The 25,400-nt window shown below is 32.3% G+C and overlaps 2 protein-coding genes and 1 long non-coding RNA gene across 4 annotated transcripts; 2 read left to right on the plus strand and 1 right to left on the minus strand.

The window, feature by feature from the left end:
* The first annotated feature begins 3,167 nt into the window (after positions 1–3,167).
* ROS3 (RNA-binding (RRM/RBD/RNP motifs) family protein) lies at positions 3,168–7,782 on the plus strand. The gene is made up of 4 exons (XM_020380281.3): positions 3,168–3,417; positions 3,501–3,680; positions 5,713–6,123; positions 6,258–7,782. Exons 1-4 carry the CDS (start codon positions 3,211–3,213, stop codon positions 7,293–7,295), a joined length of 1,836 nt encoding a protein of 611 aa, XP_020235870.1. The 5' UTR covers positions 3,168–3,210; the 3' UTR covers positions 7,296–7,782.
* A 910-nt stretch (positions 7,783–8,692) lies between these two features.
* On the minus strand, positions 8,693–17,255 carry LOC109815530 (benzoyl-CoA reductase subunit C, putative (DUF630 and DUF632)). Of its 2 annotated transcripts, none has more exons than XM_020380282.3 (6): positions 17,007–17,255; positions 15,471–16,364; positions 14,770–14,954; positions 13,186–13,409; positions 10,062–10,389; positions 8,693–9,259 (listed from the first exon to the last, which is right to left on the minus strand). In XM_020380282.3, the coding sequence occupies exons 2-6, from the start codon at positions 16,177–16,179 to the stop codon at positions 8,867–8,869; spliced, it is 1,839 nt and encodes a 612-aa protein (XP_020235871.1). In that variant the 5' UTR covers positions 16,180–16,364; positions 17,007–17,255; the 3' UTR covers positions 8,693–8,866. The 2 variants fall into 2 exon arrangements, with proteins under 2 accessions (XP_020235871.1, XP_082916494.1); XM_083060368.1 differs by lacking the exon at positions 17,007–17,255 and adding an exon at positions 16,490–16,721.
* Positions 17,256–18,806: 1,551 nt separating this feature from the next.
* LOC145953954 (uncharacterized) lies at positions 18,807–23,494 on the plus strand. Its single transcript, XR_014431170.1, has 3 exons — positions 18,807–19,694; positions 21,147–21,254; positions 21,578–23,494. It is a non-coding gene; the product is annotated as an uncharacterized LOC145953954 (long non-coding RNA).
* Positions 23,495–25,400: the final 1,906 nt, after the last annotated feature.

Consider the following 25,400-nt stretch of genomic DNA (forward strand, 5'->3'; position numbering starts at 1 on the left):
CAAAGAAAATAGAAAGGACATGGGGTAATGAAAAAGGTGAAGGTAGTGTGGTTGAAGAGGAGGCTTAAAGGTAGAAATTATCAATGATGGTGTCGAACAAAACATTATCACCAAAAATTGCCTCTAACAGTAGTGTACTATGGTTGTAACAGCCCAATTTTTCCCTGGGCCAAGGGCCCAATTCGTTGCCCGGAATGGGCTGTTTCAAAAGTGAAACGGGTCGTTCCGAAATAAGAAAATGCTTAGAAAATGAAGTGGGAGAACGGGCCGTTCCAATTGGAGAACGGGTCGTTCTGGTTTGGAGAACGGGCCGTTCTAGAGGGAGAACGGGCTGTTCTGCTGGGTTTGAGAATGGGCCGTTCCGGTTTTAGAACGGGCCATTCTAGTTGAGAAATTTGCGTAGGTTTGAAGGGTCCAGAACGGGCGTTCCACTTTTGGAACGGGCCGTTCCGGTAGGTGAGTCTGAAATCCTATAAATAGCGCCCCTCACCTGTCATTTTCACACATCTCTCATTCTCTCTTCCTATTATCTTCTGTTTTCTCTTCTCTCCCTCTTCTTCTCTCTGAAGACCAAGGGACACTTAGAGGAGGAGACCAAGAGATCCCTGTTTTAGTTCAACTGCTGTTTATCCAGGTACGGGGGAAAAGGGAATTATTTATATGTAGAGTTACATGAGGGAATTGGGTAGAGGAAGAATCCTTAGGATTATGAGTAATTTTATAATTATTTCTATTTGAATGATTATTGGTCTTATTTGATTCTATATGTATTTAGGAATATGGATATATGATTAATTGGTAAAAATGAAGCTCTGGGAGAGAGAACGAAATTATAGAAAAGTGTTTGTAAGTTAGGTTGTGAAAATTGGATGATTTCTGTTTGGGAAATTGATGATCTCATTAGATTCGGTATGTGTTGAGGATTATAAATGTGCTAATAATTTGTAAGAATGATGATCTGGGAGAGAGAACGAAATTGTAGAAAAGTGCCTGTGAGCTAGGTTTTGGAAAAATTGGGAATTTTACTGTTTATGTTGAAATTATATTAAATTGGTAATTCTGTTGAGTATAATATTAATTTATGAATATTATTGTTATATCAATTGATAAGAATTGATGATTTATATGTGAACTGCTTGAGGTGTATGAAACCCTTATTTTGTTGGACTTATCCGTGGTGTGTATGTGATATGTTATTGAGCTATAAGATGAGATGTGATGAATGTGAATATGATTATGATTGAGGTTCCTCACATCAATGACTAGGGATGGTACGACCCCTGGGTAAGTGATGCTACAGGGAGGGCGTGACCCTGACATGATGTGGGATGAGTGAGACAATTAACACGTATAACTTATGTCAGTTGTGGCGTGGCCTTGACATAGTGTTAATTGTAAGAATTGTGTGGATTGTGATGTGATTGTGGTTCTTCACACCTATGACCAGGGGTGAGCACGGCCCGAGATTGTTACATGGGTATCGTGACCTTGGTTAACATGTCGAGGGTGAGCACGACCCTGGGTTAGGGGTAACGTGACCTCGACATAGTGTTATATCAGGGGTGAGTACGGCCTTAGATTGTTACGTGGGTATCGGGACCTTGAATAACATGTCGGGGGTGAGCACGACCCTGGGCTAGATATGCTACAGGGGGATCGTGACCTTGACACAGTGTTATATTGGGGGTGAGCACAACCTTGGATTGTTAAATAGGTAACGTGACCTTGGCATAGTGTGAAGTGCAAGATTTGTGATGATTGATGTGATTGCGAATTATGACGTGATGATGATGTATGATTGATCAAGTTATGATATGTTGAAATGTTTATGAATATTTTATTAAGTATAGAGTCATAATGAGACGATATGTTGTGTTTTCCTTATGTGCTTTATATATAGATGTTTTCTTTTCTCACCGTATAATTTGTGGATGTTTTAGGTGAGGAAGATCCAGCTATGAGTGACATCTAGAGTGTCAACAATTGATTTATGGGTATGCTATGATATTGTGACATCGGGGCAAAAAATTTCTAGGACATGAATTGTATTTGTATACGGAGTTGAACCTATTATTTTGAAAACATTTTGTAACCTCTTATGTTTTATTTTCCAAGTTTCATTTTCAGAATATTTTGGATATTGAAGAATGTTTCTAAAGGTTTTATGTGAACCCTTTTACCTATTTTGAAAATTTGATTTCCTTAGTTTATCTATATTATTACAGTATATGTGTTGGGGTAGTAAGGGTGTCACAATGGTGGGTGGTTGAAAAGGAAAAAAAAATTAAGCCTGTTTTGGTGCGAAAAAGTTCATTATAATAATTAAAAACTAATTTGATCTAAAGGTCATTATTAATAGTGCATCATACATCACATGAAACACTAGTGCACCCTAAAACTATATATAAGTAAATATTTTGTTAACATACCAATGTTTGACCTTTCTTAGCATCCAAATCATATAACACCCTTTTCCATCTTCTTTCATTAGCATCAATGACCATTTTATGATGATGTTACATAAAATCTTATCTTCCATGAGTATGTCATTGTCATTTTTAAGTATAATATTTTTATAAATTAAACTGAAAGTTTCAAGAGTTTGATAAAAATTATCTTGTTTACACTCTAAACCTTAGTATCAAATTGAATTTGGTCAAAATATTAAAAAAAACTCAATTTAATTTAATTAAGAGACATAATTTATTCTCATTAGATTGATCCTTATAAGAATAAAATTATACTTTTAGTCACGATTTAATTTAATTTCTCTATTATTAAAAAGTTTAATTTGTTCTTTTAACATTATTATTATTATTATTATTATTATTTTTGTCACAAGTATAAAAAGTTAGTGTTATTGATCTCAATTGAATGAGAAAATCACATTTTATTGTCTTAAAAAATTAATGATCAAATTATACTTTTTAATAACAAATAGATAAAATTAAATCAATTAAATTAAAACAAAATGAAAGATTTAAAGATTATTTATTTTAAAAAAAAGTGAGTACCATAAAGTCTAAAGTCTAAACTAATCCACCAAAACAAAATGTCACGTGGGAAAACTCTCTTGAATTGGGCATGCATGCATTGCCTTCAACTCTTCAAGTTGTTTCATTGACCAAAACGGTGTCGTCTCTCGTGCCAAGCAAGAACCCTATTATTATTGTTATTCCCATTCTCACCCTCAGCACAGCACAGTAGAGCATGGAGGAGGAAGCGAAAGAAACGCAGAGCGCAGTGAGAATATTCGTGGGAGGCTTGGGCGAAGCCGTGAGCGACGAAGATCTCCGAACCCTATTCTCGTCTCTGGGCACAGTCCAAACCATCCGAACCATCCGAACCAAAGGTCGCAGCTTCGCCTACCTCGACTTCCTCACCGACCCTAAATCCCTCTCCAAGCTCTTCAGCAAGGTGAGAACCAACCACCAACAATGCCTCTTGATCGGTTATTACTTCTGCCCTTTATCTAACGCCACGTTTGCGGTGTTTGCCAGTACAATGGGTGTCTGTGGAAGGGTGGAAGGTTGAAACTTGAGAAGGCTAAAGAGGACTATCTGACGCGTTTGAAGAGGGAATGGGAACAAGAGGCTCTCGCTGATGCTACTCAACCACCCCCCGTTGTTCCTCAGGAAGTGCCCAAAAGCCTCAGTGTTTTCTTTCCCAGATTGAGAAAGGTCACTTGTTTAAGTACTTCTTTGTGTTTTGGATTTTGGAATGTGCATTTTAATTTTTTGGTGGTTGGGTATGGTTGTTGAGGGTAGGGGTGAGTATTGGGAAAATCCAAGTGAGATTAGGCAATTAAATAATATATAAGTGGAAAACAGTTCTCACCTTACAATCCGATTATGTAGAGTTGAGTTAGGCTTAAATCCTCTAGTCTAAGAGTGAAGGTGACGTGTAGTAATGTGTTGGGGAGGAGTTAGGTTGGTTGTGTTTGGGTGGTGTGAAGGGTACATGTGGAACTAGCATTTGGGGTGTTGTGTGGTTTTTTGGTAAGGAGAAAACTTAGATGCACTTCCTTAGATGCTTTTGGTGGTGTTCTTTGATCGAGTTGGAGTTTCACCTTGGTAACTTCTAGTTCTTACAAGGTTTTGGTACTGGGATTTGTTTGGATAAACTTCTTTAGAAGCATTTGCAGAAGAGGAAAATAGGAAAACAAAATAAAATTAGCTTTTGTATCAGTAAATTTATAAAATTTTTCTCATATTAGCTTCTCTAGAAACTATTTTTTTAATGTATGCATAAGCTAGTTTTAGTTTACGGAGAAGTTAATTTCAAATTATTTTTTCTCTTAGAAGTGCTTCTAGAGAAGTTTATCTAAATAGACCATTGATCTCCAATCAGAATAAGAGTTTCACCTTGGTAACCTATGTTGACTTTCAATGCAAACTTTTATTGTGTTGAATGTTGATTATTGTGGTAACACTCTAATTCTAATTAGAGAGCAACTCCAAAAAAGCATCTAAGGGGTTGCATCTTAGTTTTCTTCTTAGTGTTAAATTGAAGGGAGAAACTTTATTGAATTAGTATTTAAGAATGTGTAGTAAATCAAGATTGGTCATTTTGGTCTGTTAGGATGGGCCCTGTTAGTTTGGGTTTGTCAGTTGAGAGAGTAGGTCGTCTTATAACCTGTTAGGATAGGTAATTAGTTGGGCTCTTATAAATTGAGGCAGTAGATGAAAGGGGAAGGAAGTTAGTTGATGAGGATTAGTTTTGGGTGGGAGAAACTCGGCTCTAAAGTTCCTGGGGCTTCATTTAGTCATTCTTGCAGATGTTGCCCTTGTTCATTCTGCTATCACATTAGGGATTTGATCAATATAATCACATTTCATTCTAGTTTCGGATCTAGTTTCCATCAGATACTAAGAACATAAAATTTAGACTTCATTGCATCATGGGTCTGGGTAAATGGAAAATCCTTGAAATACCATTAAGGTGAAATTTAAGTCTGAACAAAAGCATTACGTATGTTTCTATAGACTTCATATTATCTAATATCGTTTCTCCCAGAATTTTGGATTAGAGACAATCTAATAGTGCAAATAAACGAACATCCAACTAAGATAAACCCAAGTCCAAATGCAACCGTACACCAGGGGACATGTGGAAATTACTGCATAGTCCTGGTCTAAAATATTGAATAATGCCAAGATAAAAATTTATTATGGCCATTTTAATTTCTACTTCAACTCTTGTTTTTATTTTAATTATTTCAAAATTTTAAGAATATTCCTAGGAATGTCACTGTTGATGCAAGATTCAACTATTAGGATTTACTTCAATCAGGCCATAAATATTGCTCCTCTCTATTGCTGCATCCATTACGAGGAAATGCTTTATCACCAATTCTTTTACTTACCAAAATATGTCTATATACTGATAATGGGAAAGTGTTGTTTCATAAGTTATGCACAAGGCATTTCCAGTGCAATGATTTTAATTTTTTAATTGGTTTATTGATCTATTACGTTGAAATACATTATCTTTTAATTATATAGCATGTATTTTTGTCTTGCCATCATGTTTAATTATGTATAAAATATAAATTAGTGTTAAATTATGTGACTCGGTTTTTACATGCTACATATATACATGTGAGTCAATGTTAAATTATATGACTCGGTTTTTACATGCTACATATATACATGTGAGTCAATGTTAAATTATATGACTCGGTTTTTACATGCTACATATATACATGTGCAGGTGAAATCCATACCATTCAATGGAACTGGCAAGCACAAATACAGTTTTCAGAATATTAAAGTTCCTCCACTCCCTGTGCATTTTTGTGATTGTGAGGAGCATTGTAGTCCTTTTGTCAATGAAAGAGAAAAGCAATCTATTGATGGGGCAGCTGAAAGTGGTGGAATGAATGATGAAGAGATTAACATAATGAATGCGGTGATGAACAAGCTATTTGAAAAAGAAAAGGTTTCCAATGCCAAGAACCTTGGAGAGGAGAAGGATTCTTTTGAATCACCTGATGCTTTACATTCTGATGAATGCGAAGATAGTGCAACAGATGAAGATGATCTCATTATTAACATGCAGACGAGGAAAAATAAAACAGCTTTAATAGGGAACCAGGAACTTGAAAAGATCTTGGAAAATCAGGTTATTTATTTTTTCTTTAATTTGGGCTGGGGTGGTAGGAGTTTAATAAATTAGGTTCTAAGGGGTAATATCAGTTTCCTTTTTATCAAAGAATAGGTAGTCTATTTTATCTAATTGTTTTTTTCAATCTTCAGGAGTGGTCGAATAAAACAAAAGTTGATAAGGAAGAACCCAACAAGAGCACGCCTCAAGTGCAAAAACGGAATAATAGCAATCCTGCCAAGAACAAGAAGAGAAAATCACTTCCAAAATTGGAAGTGTCTACTACCTCGGGAGGCAAGAGTAATATGCAGACCCTTTCAGATGAGGAGGGATCTGATGCCCAGCCTACTGAACTAGAAGATGATGTTGAAGAATTGACTAAAGTTTCATGGTCTCAGAAGTCTTCATGGAGAGAACTTCTCGGTGACGGAGGCAACACTTCTTTCAGTGCTTCTCTGATATTGCCAGAGTTGGACTCTGGTAAGAATCAACAAAGTTCTGAACATCTGAGCACATCCATATCTACAGACAGCGAAACTGAAAACATGGAAAGTGATGGACACCTATGGAGCAAATCTACCAATACACAAGTAATAAAAGAGCTTGCTGAAGTTCAACCTACCAATGAACAAGTGATAAAAGAGCTTGCTGAAGCTCAACCTGCCAATAAACAAGTGATAGAAGATCTTAACGAAATGCAGAATAATAATAATGTGGTACCTAATAAGACAGGTAGAGGTGCTTCATGGCGGCGAAAACAATCCTGGACCCAACTGGTTAGTGAGAATAACAGTTCATTTAGCATTTCACATATTTTGCCTGGCATTACTTTCCCAGAGCCAATGGCCAAGGAGCCAATTATGGAACCTGCCATTTCCAATGATTGCAAGCATAATGATGTAGCCCAGGATACTATTGATAAAGTTCTCAGTGATGGGTTTAACTCAAGGGAGATCATACCAGAAAGGATTCAGCATATTGGTGCCAATGACATTGTGCCTGGTTCAGTAGCTGAGGAAAAAGTTGAAACAAGTCCAAGGGAAAGATCCATTGAAAATGTTGAAGTAGGTGAAACTTGCAGATTCATGAGAAGTGCAGCATCTTTGAAGGACTGGGCAAAAGCTAAGGCTGCTATAAGCAGATCGCTCAAAAGGAAACGTGGTGTGAAGTATGATCATAAGTTTCCATAGGGTGGAACTACGAAGGTTGAGCTACATTATCTTTCACATGGTTTTGTGCAGTATCAGAGCATCGTCAGTTAGTGTTTTTCTAATGCAAGCAGATGAAATTGAAAGGTAAGGAAGGGCAAATTAATTTCCAGATACTCGGATAAAAGCAAAATGATATTTGCACTTTGGGCATCATTTTTCCACTTTTCTGCAATGATATCAAAACCGGTTCAGAGAAGCTTGTAAATCGGTCTGATTGGGATCCAGTGATGTAGCTGGAATTGAATCGGCTTTTTGGATAAAAAATGCTATAGAACCATTGTTGTAACCCGGTATAACCTGGTTGGTTTTCCAAGTGAACCAGTGATCCGACCAGTTGAATTAAACTGAGTGAACTTGTGTATTATGAATTTTTTAAGGTGTAGCATTGTTTTTTAAAGTTTGAAATTTGTAAGTTATGAGTTTTTTAGAAAATTTTTAATATATAATAATTCATGTGTTTTGCCAAGTGACCAAGTATTCCGACAACATCCCGAGTTGGTTAACATTGCTCTTCTTTACATACACTTGTTTGGAGGAGAAAATAGTATATTGAAATGTGTATTTTTCATGATTTGTTACCCTAAAAGACATCAGTGAAAGAAAACAGGTTTTTTCATTGGATTAGATTGAGTTGATGAAGTGTATGTTTGGGTTTTCATTTGAGAAGTTTCAAATGGACAATTTCGATTTTCAAAGCACAAAACGGAGAAGTAAGTATGAAGTATTTTTTAGACAAATGTACGTTCACGTTTAGATGAACGTTTAAACAAACACACCAAAATCATACGTACGTACATGTTTAGATGAACGATTATACAAACACACCAAAAATGATTCAAACCAAATCAATCAAAATTATTTCGAATTAGTTTGTTTAATTGATTTTTTCACTTTAAAATTCAAAACAATTTACAACAGTTGTTGAACTGATATGACATTTTTACATTGATTCTTGAATCATTTATGTCGACTATTTCACATCATTTGTTCAACTAATATAGAATGTGAAATATTTTTACGTCTATTCTTGAACTGATGAAAACTCATTTTCTACATCAGTTGCTAACTTAGCAAATGTAAAAGGTGATTGTTTTTTACGTCGAAAATTACTTCCAAAAACTAGTAATTAGTTAAAATATAGTTTTGAAAATTACTCTCTAACAACATATATCCGTTTAAAAAGAAGTTTCCGAAACTGTTTTAACAAATTAAGTTAATCCGGAAACTACTTTTTGGAATTGGTTCAAGTTCTTCGAGATTTAAAAAAAGGGTGTTAAGGTAAATTTCATATACCAAATAAAAGGGGTAGTGAGATGTACTTAGTAAATTGGCGGTGAAAATAGCAAAAGCCAGACTTCTAATCACCCCTCTGCCCATTGAAAAAATTCGGTAGGTGGTAAATTTTGATACCATAAAGAATGGCTCAACACAGTTTTGTTTCAGTTCACAAACCGTCATGAACACGATTTACAATACATATATTTTGTTCTCATACCATCCAAAGCAGCAGGCAGTAGAAAAATACTTATGTGACGCAATATCCCTGCATTCTATTCTTCTGGCTTCATCGGGGTATTGATAACCTCAATTGCCTGGGCTGAAGCATTTGAAAATTCCATCAGTGACTGGAAGAGAGGGGGAAGTCCAGTTTGGAGTTGCTGTAGGGTCATGACCCTACTATATTGAACAGCTTCCAAATAACCTGCTTTCGCATTTTCCACTTGCTTCTTAACGGCTTCTGTTTCAGTTTTCTTATGATGTATTGGATGCGTATCAGCGATATCTCCATCTATTCTTTGCTGCATCTCAGCCAAGGAGTTCAAGCATTTATGGAATTTACTTTCAAGTTTTTTAAACCTTTTCAGATTGTTATCTTCCTCGGTCTGCTGTGCAATTATCAAACGGATGGATGACAAAAGGCTTTTTATTGCATCTGCAGTCTCCTGTAAACAAGAAAATCCACTCATAAAATTCGTTGCACATTTTGCAATATGAAAAATGCTAACAACATACCCCCTATCATTGATTAAAATTTATTAAAAACTAAAAAGTCATCTGAAATTCATTAAATATGATGAGATCCCACTAAATTTTATGATTTGTAATATATTTCAACCAATAGTAAAGTGTTAAAAAGTATGTTGTTAGCATTTCTCTAGTAACATATAAAATAAGTGTCTTCCAGGAGTAAGAAGTGCTTATTCAAATTCAAACAAGTCATTTAATCTTTTGATCAACTTATGAACACATCCATAATGCAAGGAAGCAACTAATATTTTGTAATCAAAGTTTTGGGCAAAGAAATTGCTAGATATAAAATCATTCATGAGCATTTATACAACAGTTATTTGGAACAGTTGGTTCATGACAAGCTATATGTATTAGATCCTCTACAACCATGTGATCTAAAAAGCCAAGAACAAGTGCTCGTGCTTGGTCTATGCTTGGTTCTCTTCTGCTCTACTAACTACTACGTGAGACAAAACTAAAATCGAGTCACTTGGATGTTTGGAGCAAAGGCCAGTGTATAGTGGGTCAAAACAACACGAACAGAACAATATGAAGGCAGCATTACAGACAAAAGAAAGCAGTAACAAACTTGCAATAGTTTGAATTTTGAAAAAGAAAACAGGGATTTCTCAGTGTTGAGAAGAAAGTCATAAAAGAGAATAGGAAAGCAGTTGACAAAAAAAGTTATACTTTTCCTATCAAAAGAATAAACAAAGACCAAGGAAAAAAAAGTACCTTGTCGGGTAACCCGTTAAGCCCAAGCTCCCACTGTTCACAAATGGTAAGAATAGAAGAGTGATTGCTACATTCTTGACCATCTCTGAGGCTGTTGGTAAGCTGAATCCACTTAGAGAGGGTCCTCACATACTCCCGCTGAGATTTTATAAGTTTGCAAAAGCTATTATACCAATAAGAGACCTCAGTCTCAAATTGAATTGTAGCCTGGGGATGATATTCAGAATTAAGTATTGTATTATGATTATCACTGAGGTTGCTCAACTTCTGGGAGATGAGTGCTTGGGCTTGATGGGACTTATGCATTGTCCTCCACATTTGTGTCAACCTACAAAACAATCAAGAGATTAAAGCAAAACCCAACCCAGGACATGATTCAGTCATAATTATTACAGTTTAACTGTTTTCATTATCTGACACCTAAGTTAATAGATGTGTTTAAAAGACCTTCACCATAGGGCAAGACAAATGACATTAGACATTTAGTTCTTTATCAGGTAAATTCAACAAGGAATTTTTTTGAACATCCCCTTTCTTCTTTTTATTTACTATCATTATCAATCTTTCATTTCTTGATTACTTGCATTATCAGTTTGTGTTTTTTTTCCCTTCTTAATTTTAATGAAAGAGGAATCATATTCCTTGTTATTAAAGAAACTTCTGTAGCATATGTAACTAGTTACTCAAAAACCAGGATTCACACCAAAGGAGCAACTGTTTTGTGGACGGACAATCAAATGACAGATCCATAATGGCACAATGATATCTTTCAGAATATAACTATATGAGATGCACAGCTACTCTATCTCTTGAAACTCCCTTCTGTCTCATTTTATTTGCCGTTTAGTACACACATCTTAGAAAAATTTGATTATACCAAATCCCATAATAAAATAGTCTTATCCAACTAAAATACTGTTGTTAGCTACATCGTACAATCAATTATACATCTAATAGAACATTTATTTCTTGAGGGTGTTATTAGAATTTAGAAAGAAAAAAAAAACTTGATATTCTAAAGTGACAAATAATTTGAGACAAAAATATTCTAAAAGTGACAAATAAAATGAGATGGAGGGAGTATATTTATTCAAACATCTTAATGAGATAACAATTATTGGGAAACTTAGAGGGGTGTATTGGATTAGGATTTTAAAGGACTTTTTTAGTTGAAAAAAGTCCCATGGATTTTTAAAAGACTTTCAAAGATTTTCATGACTTTTAAAATTTTGTAGAATTTTACAAGACTTTTAACTAGGATTTCAATGGATTATGCAAGATTTTTAAATTAAGATTTTAATGGATTCTGCAGGACTTTGTGTAAACTTTACAGAATTTCATAAATTTTTTTGACATAGGATAAGAATTCAAGATTTTTTTTCATACATTTAAATTTAAAAAGAGTCAAATATAAAAATAATAAAAAAACAATAATGTCTGGATAAATAATAATAATAATTTTTCGTAATATCATGTCGTTCTAAATAGAATTCACCCACATATCCATAGCTGTAATAATCCTCCAAACATTAGTATCTTTTCGCTCTCGCTCCTGTGTTTTAATAATAAGCTCAAAATTATGATTTTCATTAACCAGTAATATTGAAGATGAAGGTTCGTCTATCACTTCAATTGGAAATTCATCATAATGACATTCTTTATGAAGAAAGTTATGTAGTCCCACACATGCTAAAATATATTCTAAACAACATTTCAAATTTTTTATAATTTGTGATTTAAAATATTTTATTTATAATTTTATAAATGATTAAAAAAAATAGTAGGACAACTACCCTACTCTCTTATAACTAAATATATCCCTTCATTTTATATCGGTAATAAAGTAGAAATTTACAAACATCAATTAAGAGAAAAAAAAAATCTGAAATTTGTTACAGGTACAAAATAATTTTTTTAATTTTTAATTGCTTTCAATTATTGACTCATTAAAAAATATTTTTAGTATTGAATTCTAAGATACTGCAATGTCTTATGTTAATTTTCTTTTTTAAAATATAAAAATCCTAATTTCATAATATAAAAATTAAAGAAATAAAATTCATAGTAAAAACAAGAAATAAAATAATTATTGAGTCATAAAAGGGGAATGATAACAATAACAAATTCAAGAGAGGGAGAGAGATAGTGTTTTTATGTTGAGAGGGTTCTTCCCTCAACTAAGATCCATTCTTATTTCATTCTACTTACACAAGCCCTAACTCAAATTCATTTTTTACACACACACACTTATATATATATATATTATTCTAATAAATCTAAATTGATTACAAGGTCTTGAAGATCTATAGTTGATTATAGAGATCATGATATCAATTTTAACTTTCACCTTTCTCTTTTCTTGACGCGTGTTATAAAAAAAATTACTACTTAAAAGTTAACATTTCAAGTGTTTTCTGTGTTATATAACTGAGGAACAATCTCAATTAAATAGATAAAAATAGAGCAAGTTAATTAAAGAGAATGGAGAGAAAAATAGAGCAAGTTAATGACACTATCATTTACGAATAGAAGTTTCACCAAATATGAGAATGGAATGAGAACAGTAGTACAGTATTATATATAAGTAGTAGAGTAGTATTATTAACAAGAGAAAAAAATGGAGAAAACATGAACATAGAAAAAAAAAGATGAAAAACTCACTTGAAAATTCTTGAAACACTTGAAAAGTCACTTCAAACAATCCTCCAAAATCTTGTAGGTTTGGATGGGATTGTTTTATGAATTTGGTATTTATAGATACCACTAAAAAGTCCATCAAAATCCCTCTAATACAACAATCCTTTAAAATCTCTATATTTTTGAATACCAATGGATTGTTTTTAAGTTGGTAAAAAGTCTTAAATGAATACCAATGAATTTTAATGGACTCTTTAAAAAATCTTGAAAATCCTAATTGAATACTACTGAATTGTTTTTAAGTGACATAAAATCCTGATTGAATACCAACAGACTTTTTTACTCAAAAAAAAGTCTTTTAAAATCCTATGAAATCCTAAACCAATACACCCTCCTTAGATTGATATTTTTATTTTTTTACTTAGATTGATATTAACACATCATTAAGTTAGAATATGTCTAATGCATCCAATTCTGAGAAATATACCCTGCAGTTAATGCAACCAGCTGGGGTAAAAGCTCCTCATCTATAATTTCCAAAATTGATGAAGTTGTTTCACTGATGCACTGCCGTAGGCTTATTAAATCGGACTCCAACTTCTCAACACTTGATCGAGTTTTCTCAATCTTGACCAAGTCAAGGTTCTCGTCCTCTTGTTTTCGCAATAATGAGGACTTCCTATCAAACTCCAAGGCAGCAACTCCCTCCTCCTACATTATATGACATTTGAACAATGAGAGAAGAAAGACATTCATGCCAAAAGATTTAAAATCCAAAAACAAAAATTTCCTTTCAGATAAAAGGGGAAAAAAATATAATGACCAAGATAAATTTGAAACCAATTTTATAATTTGGTGGCAATTTAACTATATATCAAACAGGCAAAGACTACAGTTTTATTTTTTGTGTTTATATTCTTCCTCTTGATTACTGTGTCACCAAAGAATCAAAGCATGGCACTATGACTAACTATAACTAAAAAGACTGACTCCAATTGATTCTTTCATCCCAATGGATTGAACGGTCCTGCTATGGCCTTACTGGATGCCCCTGCCTCCATGGTTACCACATCATAAAGATGTGAGTAATCAATAAGTAGTAAATACAACAAGTTATATATAATAACAATTCATCCCACATTAAATTAGGTTATCAATCAAGAGATCGAAGTAACTGTCAGGTTTCCTAGTGAAGGCAAATGAGAGTAGTTTCCTAGATTAGGTTACCTTAAGATGGAGATCACAGTGGCAGTGATGAGAAACGATGCCAAAGATCACAAAATTGGCAGGGCAGCAGCCATGGTGACAAAAGGTGAGGAAGATCACATGGAATGAGAGAGGAAAGCCATTGAAAAACAAAATAGTTCAATATTTTTAGGAATGTGGTAGCTGAGTTGTGACAGTAGTCTTGGTAGATGGTACTGCTCTAATACCATGTTAAATTTAGTAGAGAAGAATGTAGAGAGAATAAGAGAACCTAGAGAAAGAAACAGCTTTTAATTCAGTAGAATATGTAATAGATACGTTCTGCATATCATTCCATGCAAATGGACATAGGTCTCTTATGGCTACCATGGCTATTACAATTAGAGTATCTGAAAATGTCTCACAACATCTCAAACTATTCTATGGCATTAATCTCCTTATATCCTCATTATCTCTTAGGATTGATTACCATAATTTGGAAAATATAAGGTGCGGACACATGAAAAACTAGTTACTAGTAGTGCTCTGGAATATAAAAACACTTCCAGTGACCGTTGGCTAGTGGGAGTTAGTTACTAGTATTCATTATTCAATACACTCTTGTATCAAATATATAAATATATATTAAATAGTAAATACCTTTTATTTTTCTATCTAGTCACTCTTCACATTTTGAAACAGAGACAGTGCTCTCCCTATATGCCTCGAAGTTCTGTTCCTGATCTTTTTTTTTTCACTAGATATATTTTGCATTAAACGTTTTTGTCTGTCCCCTATGACAGCCACATAATACGTGGGCCACACTCAATTGCCAACTTTCTAAATTCCTGTCTATAAAATCAGATAGCTAGATTCACCAGCTTACCTTAAGTGCCTTGAAAAGTTTCTTCTCTGCTGCATATAACTTTTTAAGTGTGGCACAATGAGCTCCAGGCTTGCATGGTTCACTATGACCAGAAAACTCAGCACCATCTTTGGTGGATGGAGGTGATTTTGAATACCTACTCCATGGCAGTACATTGAAGACCTTTGCAGAATTGCCTCTCTTCCCTACAAATAACACAGCCACAGTAAAAAATTATTACCACCCACACCACATAGGAAATGAATGACGTCTAAAACAAATGTTAAGTACAATAAGACAAATCCTACTAATGTCATTTGACAATATAAGACAATATAATATTATGTCATTTGAAGAAAATTATTAGTCAAGAAGAAAGGCTACTACAACATATTTTAAAAGCTTGACAATTTCAAAAGTTTAGAGTTACCTACCAATGTCTTCTGCGATCTATTAAAGATGCAACAAATACAATAATTGTAATCCCTACGAATGCAGAAGTTATTATATAAGCTGTAATTATTATTATTATTTTTTTTGAAGAAATAACTAACCTCATTTTTATGAGTATTAAAAGATGCATTATAATAAATACGAATATCAAATGAAACTGCAAAGTTCCAATACATAAAGACAGAAGACAAAAGGTAAGGGTCAACCAATCACAACACAATCTATCATAATGGAACTAATCCTAAAGGGTACACAGTATGTAGCCTTACTATCGTGATGCCCAGAATTCTGCCACAGAATAGTATCTCCTCCACTGATATCAATCAGAACAGCAATTTCCTTTATACATCCAGATGCTAGCAGGAATTGATCATCTAACTCTTTACCTATACCCTCCAATGTTTTCCCACTTCTACGACCCACCACAGGCATAGCTGTAGTCTCTTTTCTATACAAATCCATTGCAGAGGAATTTTCATCAACAGGCCCCATTAACTGTTGCTTGCCCCTACGCAATTTTTCAGCCATTACAGCAGCTTCTGCTTCTGCCTCTTCATCCTCAAATTCTGTTTTGGTTTCTTCCCAATTATCCTCTTCCCCTGGTTCTACCATTTCCTTTCCATCAGTGGATCGAAAAAGCCTTAATGAGCTCAAAGTTGGATCAATTTGCAGCGGAGGAACATTGCTCTCATCATTCTCTAGTATTTCATCTTCGTGCACTGTTGTCTTGTCAGCAAGAAAAGGAGGCCGCGGAGGCGGTAGCAGAGGGGATGCATTAGAGGCAGTTTCCAACTCAATTGAATCAGACTCAGTGAATTGCCTAAGGGTAGCACCAGTGTTCTTCAATGATTTCAAATAAGCTAATAGGGAATCAGAAAACTCCCCTCTAATCTTAACCAACTGTTTAATTGCCTTCTTCCTTTCCTTGCACGTGCCAACCTTCGCATCCTCTTCAATACTTGACCAAACACAACCCATTTTACAAGACAAAAGCCCCCCAAAAATCCCTTAACGAATGTTCTAATCTACACTTTTTCAAAATAATTAAGTAACAATCTTTGTACTGCCAAGAACTCAGCTGGTATGTTCAACTCAATCAATAGATACCGGCGATTCAATAGTCTTCAAAATGCCCAATATTTCAATAACCACAAGATTTCCACCTACAAAAACAAATAAACATAATAAATTAAACTACAAGGAAAACATAATTACAAAACAAAATACCCCATTTAAAGTATTTCACGGTTCTCAACTCAACCATAGCCACAAATAAAACAAACACGACCTTACTTAACTCCTGCTTCATTAATTTTCTAAACGAATTCCTCACATGATTTGTCACAACCCCCATAACTAACCCAGAATCTGGAGAACAGAATATGCATTACACTCTCCAGATGACACAGAAAGGAGAAGAAAAACCGAACGAAACATGTACCCATGACCAAACTCTATATGGAAAACAAAAAAAGGCTCCAAATTCGAAACAAAAGGGCAATTTATTTAATTCAATAAAAAAATGCTGAAAATAGAAAGATAAAAAAAAAAAAACGAAAGAGAGAGGAAACGCGAAGAATTGTTCTGACACAGAAGGTGTCGGAGACTGCAACACGCGAGTAACTCATCAGAGCATGGCAAAATGTGGAGACAGAAAGGTGGTTCTAAAAAAAGCATTGGAGAGAACCACACTTTGTTGGGTTTTTAGAGAACAAAGAAAGAGAGAGAGAGAGAGAGCTCGAAACCCGAGAGAGAAGCATCCAAAGAAGAAGAAGAAAAGAGAGAGAGGAATTGGAGTTACTTACTAGTGTGGTTGAAGTTGCTACACAGAGAGAAGAAGAAGAAGAAAATACTAAATAGTGTGGAAGAGTGTGTGATGATAGCAATAAAGATTAGGTCGTTGAGCATGTGATAGTAGTAAAGCAGAGCGTGGTGGAGTTCTGCATTGGCAAGAGAAAGAGAAGAATGGAGTGGGATGGTAGCTATGAGCTTTCAGTGAGAGAAACTACTTTTCATCAAAAGCTTTATTGGACTTCACATTCATACATCTATCTACATGTCAATCAAACAACTTAGTTACTTATTTTCATACTAAAAACATAATTTTTAGATATAAATTTAGAAATATTTTAAAAAAGTTATTAATTTTTTAATAAAAATATTCTTAAAAACGCTGTTCATAACATCTGATACAGAAATGAGAAAACCGAACATGGAAGGACAATGTAAGCGTTACATGTTACTTTGGGACACTGGTTTTCACAGTGAGGCTAATTAGTTACTATTATTAATAAAGTAGTAGTGTAGAACTAAGGACAAGAAAACTATAAGAAAACAAAAATAATTATAGTTGGGTTTCTTTATGAGTGTCACCTGTCTGCTTGCAACAATGGAATGGTTGGAAGAAAATAAGTATGAGAAATTAAAAAATAGGTTATTTGACTGTGTAAAAATAGTTCTTAGGCCTTACACTTTATTATTTTCTCACCAAAGTGAACAAAAATTTCAATAATGATCTGCGAGAGACCAATTATGAATTGTTGATACTCGATTATCGAATTCTTTTTATATGCAAAAACGAGTAATTCTTTTATTTATTTTTCTTTAATATGATGTACACAATATTTTAAAATTAGTAATTTAAGAATTAATTTATATTCACAAAACATAATTTTTATTGATAAAATATTTTTTATTTAATTGATTAAAATTTTGATTTACTTGATTAAATTAAAAATTTAATTTATTATTGAATTTAAAAGTTAATTTTAAAATAATTTTTATTCTTTTATGATTTAAACTAAACATTTATATTTATATTATCTAAACAATTTCATAAACCCTAAAATTTCTTGAGGATTTAATTATAATGTATTTGTTTTAGATAAAAGTTTAAATTGAAATAAAGTTTGATCACATTTAAAAATATAAAATAAAAATTGAATTCAATCTTAAAGTTCTAATTAGTAAGAGTGGATGAATTTGTTTGACTGGATTATTCATAGAGGACTTTAATTATAATATACTAGTTTTTAGTTTGATAAATATAAATCAAATTATACAGTATTAAACTCAACTAACCGGTAAATAGATAGTGACATATGTTATTAGCTTCTTATCTAATAATTTTATGAAGTAATTTCCTATCTATGACTTTATTCATAAAAAAATTATTATGTATTTACAAGGGTAAATTATTAATTTTTGTTTTAATTATTTTAAAATTTATACATTAAAAACCATTCAATTAGTAGACAATTTATATCCATAACATATCAAAATTAAATTCTATATTTTCTGATAATAACAGCCTCTAGTTTTTGTGATTTTGATAAGTGGGATGCCGAGGCAGAAACGAATATCATGGGTCCATATCTTAGGGTTTAAGTTACATCTAATACGTATCATTAGTCATTAGATTATTTGGATGTTGGGCAGTGCAATTATCCTTTTCAACCTTTTGGCGTCGTGCAGCATAAAAAGCATTACTTTCTGGCCTGAATACTTGATGGTAGGTAGTAGTAATATTATTATTGTCTTTGTATTTTGGCCAACCAAGCTTCAACAATAACAAGCCAATTTTGCTAGCAATTCTTATACTTTGTTCATTATAATATAATATAATGTTTTTTGTATGTTGGCAGTGGCATGCTTATCCTTTGTTATTACTTATTAGCTAAGGGAGTGCACATGCTTTTAGTAATCCCTAGTTTCTGCATGCTATGTCTCCATTGTGAGGGCCCTTATTTTGCAATTTCTTTTGCTTCATTTATATTTTTTGGTATCAATTATTTTAAGTTAACATGCATGGGATGGTCCCAGTCCTGTCTTGCTATTTCCATAATGTCTCCAAAAGAAAAAGTTGGCATGAGTCTAAGTCAAACGTGGTTAGATAGTCCTTCAAGAAAATAAAAGTAAGAAAAGTTTAGAATAGATAGGTTTTTGGGTCTAGCACATGTTTATGTACTCAACTGCATATGTTGCTCGAGAAAAGGCTCATCAATTTTCTTCATTCATTTACTCTTCGTCCATTTTTTTTTTATTCGTTACTTTATCCTTGTCTAACTATTTTTTTTAAAATTTTTTTTTTCATAATTTCTTCTCTCCACTAATCAAGATACTTGCAACATGTTTTTAATTTTAATTTTTCACTCTATCTTTAATATTGTATATATTGGATACAAGATTGTCACTTTTTTTTGAAGATATTATTTTTGCAATATCCTATTTTTTAATAATAAAAAAATAAATAAAATATTATAAGAAAATATTTTATTTATAAAATAAAATGGAGAAAGGTAAATTAAAAGATTTTGGATTGAATTTTGGGTTCAACATAGAGACTGATTTAAAGGAAGAACCGGAGAGGTAGTTAGGTCATTATGCACCTCTTGAAAAACCTACAACACTTACAAGAGGGAACTTAAAGAGAAGGTGCATATTAGCATTCAAAACTTCTAGAAGCTCATTGATTCGGAAGATCGTCACTCCAAGTAAGGAAGAGTGAGATTATTACATCCACGAACATTATGATGGATACGAGTAGAGAGCCAATCTCTAAGTCTCTTAAGTTATTGATTTGATTTGATTTGATTTTTATGGATGATTATGTGCATGCTCTAAGGTCGAATTATTATATTATCCTTATAATTTCATGCGTGAATTATAATTGAATTAATTTGATGATGAATTGTAATTTGAGGGTTGAGAATATGAGATTTGAGAGTTTTGAGTTTATTGGATGTATGACTTAGTGATTTGGTGTGATTTGTTTAATTTTAAAAATTTTGATATGAACACATATCGGTATTTAGATTATTGTTTTCTATGTGATTAACTAAATAGAGTTTTATTTGTTAGGTTGGAAAGTAGAATTTGAGAATATAACTTAAACTCAAGAATCACATAAAAACGTTAAGAAACAATCAAATTATGTTTGTCCCAAGATGAGTCTCACATTCTATGCGCGAAATATAACTCTTGAAGCTCGTAAGCATTTCTAGGACCCTTAGATGACTGAATCATGGTAGTCATAAGAATTGTAGTCTTGGATGTTAGCTTTCCAATGGAGTTAGAATCATCCAAAAAGGAGGTCTAAAACTCAAATTAATGAGCGAAGGTCAAACTGTCAGAATTAAGCTAAAATACTACGATTTTGTAATTTTAAAAAATACTAAATGGTAAGATCAACTATTGAGGTCAACGTATAAGTGGTAGATAAATATCTTAGATTTCTAATAAAAATAAGATCAACTTGATATCATATATACATCTCTAGATAACTTGTTTAGACCTCACGATGTCATAGAAACTTAAGATAAAAAGAAATAGTTTGTAAGTTGTTGTATTCCTTAAGTGTTTAATCTTGAGACTTTGTGTGCCTATATGTGATATGAAACGTGGATGTTTGAATTGAGAATAATGTGTACAATGTTTGAGACATTAATTAATGATGTTATAATGCTATAATGCACAATGAGTGAATAGTATGAGTAACGATAATGTATAATGTTATGTTGTGTGATGATAATATATAATGATAATATGATGCATGAAATGAATGATGATGTGATGCAATATTGAGTTGTGATGAAGCATATTGTGACGAAACATGATTGAGTTAATGTATAGAGAGTTATGTTGAGATATCATTGTGTTATTATGATGAATATTGTGATAATGCATATTGTGAAAGTATTGATGATCGATGAGATGAGATAAATAAGTCTAATGTTGTAGACTGGCACTCAAGGAGATAAGTTATGCATATTGTGTTGTTGTAATGTGTGTATTGAGTCCATGCATACACGTAACCCAACCCTAAAGTACTAAGTCTATCCCTCTCTCAATTCATTTGTTACTTTTGAAACCCTAGTGTCACTTCTAAGAACTCGAGAACTTCACTTGTTAATGAAATTCTAATGTTGTTCTACTTTGTTTTGTAGCTTGTCATCATCCTTGAATGGTTCAATCCATGTGATTTTAGATCGTTTCACTAAAAGGATGTAGCAATTCATGAGTCCCTCTTAGTCTTTCTCACTAAAAAACAAAAGGTATTTTTTGTTGAGTCATAACATGTTCGATTGTTTGTTTCTATCTTTATGTAATTATATTTTTATGATGAATCATGTTTCTAGTTTATTTATATTTATTTTGAATGTTACTGGGTTAGGTTTTAGTGGTGAAAATCTATGTAGTGAGAGCCATGCCTTTTTTAGAATAAAACCATGTTTTGGTTGCATTATCGAACTAGCACAGTAACACTTGATTTAGTAAGAATCATGATGCATGATTATAACCTTTTGAGTTTTTTTGTTTTTGTTTTTTGATAATGAGTTTTGAAGCTAACCAAATGCTCTTTGTCTTCCATTCACAGGCACAAAGAATAGGTAAGGGTTGACATGATTAAAAGTATTTGCATCATGGATTAAGGTTGTGGAAAATATAAGTATATTATTGTGATATTAATTTTCCATCTTAAACAATTTACCAATGTTTGTTTGTTCAATTAATGTATCATTCTAGGCAAGTTATCAACTTTTAAATTTGGGTTTTCAACTTAATCTTTGCAGATACTTGTCAGATGTTGAACTACTACTCATAATTGGAAATTTTGGCTATCAACAAGCATATTATATCATTGATAAAGTTTTGACGCAAGCGCACCAAGTCATTATAGTATAGGAGTTAAAAAGTTGCAAACCTCAGGGACTTGGAAGATATTTATAATTTATGCTATCCTAGTAAAAACTTGAAATATAAAGATTCATAAATATTATGAACATAATGTTGATCATTTTTATATTGAAGTTATAAAAGATAACAAGCAAAACAATAATAAAATTGAAAGATAACAGTATGTAAATCTATTGAGATTAAACTTCATCGATCTCACCCTTATGTGCTCCTAAAAGATCTACATATGATTTCTATTATCCAATATCATTGAGCTTGCTAAATTCATTCCAAATCAACTCATTGTATTTAGAAATTCTAAGGAGTCTAACTCAATAAATGATTCCTCTGTTTATCAAATTAGAAACCTTGCATTAAGTTTAAGAACTTATTCAACTAACAACTCCAAATCTATTCCTAGTCTTTAGAGTTGTTATGCGATTTGATTCAAAACCAAATTTGGAAAATATTTCCAACCAAAATCCAAATCAAGGATCGAAGATGAGTGATCAAGTCACCTTAACATTAAGAGCTGAATCAAAATCACATAATAGATCATCATATATATGAATCAAAGTGAGTACATAAGATTTTGATGGTTTACATTTAATCCCAACAAAATAAAAGGATCAACCACTAATGATAGTGAGAACCAATCCATAATACATGGAGAAAGAGTAGAAGAAGAAAAGAAAATCCTTAAAACCTCCATTCCTAGTTGATTCTTGGATTCCTTCTGTGGAAGAAAATATGCACAAAGTTTTGATGATGCCAAAGCATTGAAGAAAATAAAGGTCAAGTTAAAGCAAGTTGATCAAGAAGAAAGATCTCAAGTAATAACTAGATAAGTCTTGACTGCTTAGCTTAGTATGTAAAATGAACTTTTAGAATTTGCAAATTTCACTTGGCCATTAAAATAAGGATTTCAAGAAAACCTAAACTTAATCTTTTTTAATATAAGAATAAGTGGTTTGAAAAGAAAGCAAAAGAGTATTCAAAAGATTAAACAAAAATATTCTTAACTGGAAAATAAAAGCTTTCTATATCTTAAGTTTTCATAAAGCTAATTTTGGTATTATCAGTCTGGTAATCGATTACCAGGGCATGTAATCGATTACCAGAGGATGGAAACTTCTATGTTCAAAATTGAAATGTTAAATGGTCTCTGGTAATCGATTACCAGTCATTGTAATCGATTACTAGAAGAGAAAATTTCAAAATTTGAATTTGAATTATACAACGTTTCAATCATTTTGAACTTTAACCGTTGTAATCGATTACCAGAGCCTATTTTCTGAAAAATTATAGAGAGTTACAACTCTTCATGAAAAGACATAACCCAAGAAACAATTGTCTATAAATTATCTATAATTTTTCAGAGAAAAGTGACGAACTCTATTTGTGAAAATAATCTTTACAAATCACTTGGCCAAAATCATTTGCAAAATCTCTAAAGAGTTCATCAAAGATCATGAAAGTGTAATATCCACTCTTCAAGAGAGTCATTCTGTAATACTTAATAGATCATTGGATCTGTAAAGGAGAAAAGGTTTTTCTCCTTGTTGGTGTTTGAATCTCAACACAAGGAAAAAGAGTTCCGAGGTGTTGGAGGATTCATTTTCTTGTAAGGTTTACAAGAGTAGTAGAAATCTCAAGTGGGAGACTTGAGGACTGGATGTAGGTAGGATTGGCCGAACCAGTATAAAATCAAGTTTGCAATTCTTCTTTCCCTACACTTTTAATTTCTTGTTATTAATTATAATTGTGTAGTTTGCATCATCATTCATTCTTTACATACAAATTTGTCTAAGGAAATAAATTGATAAAGAAGTTGGAAAAGTTTTTATAAGAGGAAATTTAGTAAACTTAATTCACCTCCCCTCTTAAGTTAATTGAGGCTAAGGGACTAACACCTTCTAAGCTATATTATTTTCTCCCAAGTCTTTGTATTCTACTCTTCTATTTTTCTTCTATCCAATCCTAATATATGTGCAACAAAATAAAACAGGGCATGGAGGAGAGGAAGTAAATTGCTCAGCCATTTCCAAACAGTTGAGCAATTTGAAGGATTTTTCAAGGTGAAGCAACTTTAAGACTAAGCCATTTTGAATCCACTAAGCCCTTGGAAGTCAAATTTTTCATCCTCTCCAGACCTAAACTACTCAGCCCTTTCCAATACTCAGCCCTTTCCAAATAGCTGGCCAATTTTGGGTTTTCTCCAATTCCTGCTCTCTGCCTTTGAATCGCTCAACTTTTCACAAATGGTTGAGAAGTTTTTAGTATGTTTTGAGGCCTTTGATATTCTTTTATACTTGCAAGACATAAACTCAAAACTGTATAAATAAAACTTCATCAACTTTTTACAAACTCCTAATTTTCACAACCTTTTGATCCTTTTAAGTTTTTAGGAGTTAAATGAAAAGAAACCTTTTAATCCAAGCTACATAAGTGTCAAAATCATCAAACATTTTAGGTAAAATAGACGTTTATCAATCATTTCACAGGTATTGTATTTAACTTTATAATAATACACTTAACGATAGTTCCTATTTGATTTGTGCTATCTCCCAATTCCTAGTTGATTGTTCATTGTCTTATAATATGATATCATTATTTCTACATATTATAATTTTGTGTAAATTTTAGTTATAACCCTTGTTATGATACACTTATAAATTTATGGTGGAATGAAATTCAATCTCTTTAGCCAATTGTCCATTACCCCACCTATAGTTTCCATGCGTATATTAATAATTAACCAATTGAATCATTTTTTTTAATCTATAGAATAAATATTTGTTCAATTAATACCAACTTAACATAGATTAAGATTATTTATTGAATAATAGCTTTTCATGACATTCTTATCAACCTATATGTTGCAATTAATAAGATTCCTACAACAATTTTTGAAGTTTCTATTTATGCATTATTACTTTGTTTCTTAGCTTCTCGTTACATACTTTTTGCCGGAATATCAATTTACTTGCTTTTAATATATATATATATATATATATATATATATATATATATATATATATATTATTTTGGTGTGTTACTTATTTTAAATGGTTTATTATAGACACGTATAATGGTTGTTTTTAATTATTTATGATAAAGTTTTAATCAATGTTAATAAAAATGATAAAATGCTTTCAATTTCTAGTTTGCATGCTATATGAGAAAATGGATTTCTTGGTTTTTACTAAGTATGATAGGTAATATGCCGAATAAATTGGTAAAACCAAAAATATTTAATATTTTGTAGGTTGCTAATCTAGAGAAATAGTCGCATAGACGAGCTACTTGAAAGTTCAGAAGAAAAAAGATAAATATTTTTAACGTTTCATAAATTTAACTTTTCAAAAATACTTAATTATATTAGCACATTTTTTTTTTATATAATGATTTTATATTTTTTGATTTAACTTGTAGTGCAATTATACTTGTTAACTATTTTGTGATTTTAATTTATAGTACAACAAACCCTTCTTTGCATGCTTTATTATCATTTCATTTAAATT

The sequence above is a fragment of the Cajanus cajan genome, chromosome 1 (genome assembly GCF_000230855.2).
Source record: "Cajanus cajan strain Asha chromosome 1, NIPB_CcT2T_4, whole genome shotgun sequence".
Taxonomy (NCBI): Eukaryota; Viridiplantae; Streptophyta; class Magnoliopsida; order Fabales; family Fabaceae; genus Cajanus; species Cajanus cajan.

Coding starts and splice junctions, on each gene's coding strand:
- ROS3 (XM_020380281.3), top strand. CDS start 3,211: ATGGAGGAGGAAGCGAAAGAAACGCAGAGCGCAGTGAGAATATTCGTG. Junction 3,418..3,500: donor TCTCCAAGCTCTTCAGCAAG/GTGAGAACCAAC, acceptor GGTGTTTGCCAG/TACAATGGGTGTCTGTGGAA. Junction 3,681..5,712: donor TCTTTCCCAGATTGAGAAAG/GTCACTTGTTTA, acceptor ATACATGTGCAG/GTGAAATCCATACCATTCAA.
- LOC109815530 (XM_020380282.3), bottom strand. CDS start 16,179: ATGGGTTGTGTTTGGTCAAGTATTGAAGAGGATGCGAAGGTTGGCACG. Junction 14,955..15,470: donor GAATTCTGGGCATCACGATA/GTAAGGCTACAT, acceptor TGTTATTTGTAG/GGAAGAGAGGCAATTCTGCA. Junction 13,410..14,769: donor AACTTTTCAAGGCACTTAAG/GTAAGCTGGTGA, acceptor CATATAATGTAG/GAGGAGGGAGTTGCTGCCTT.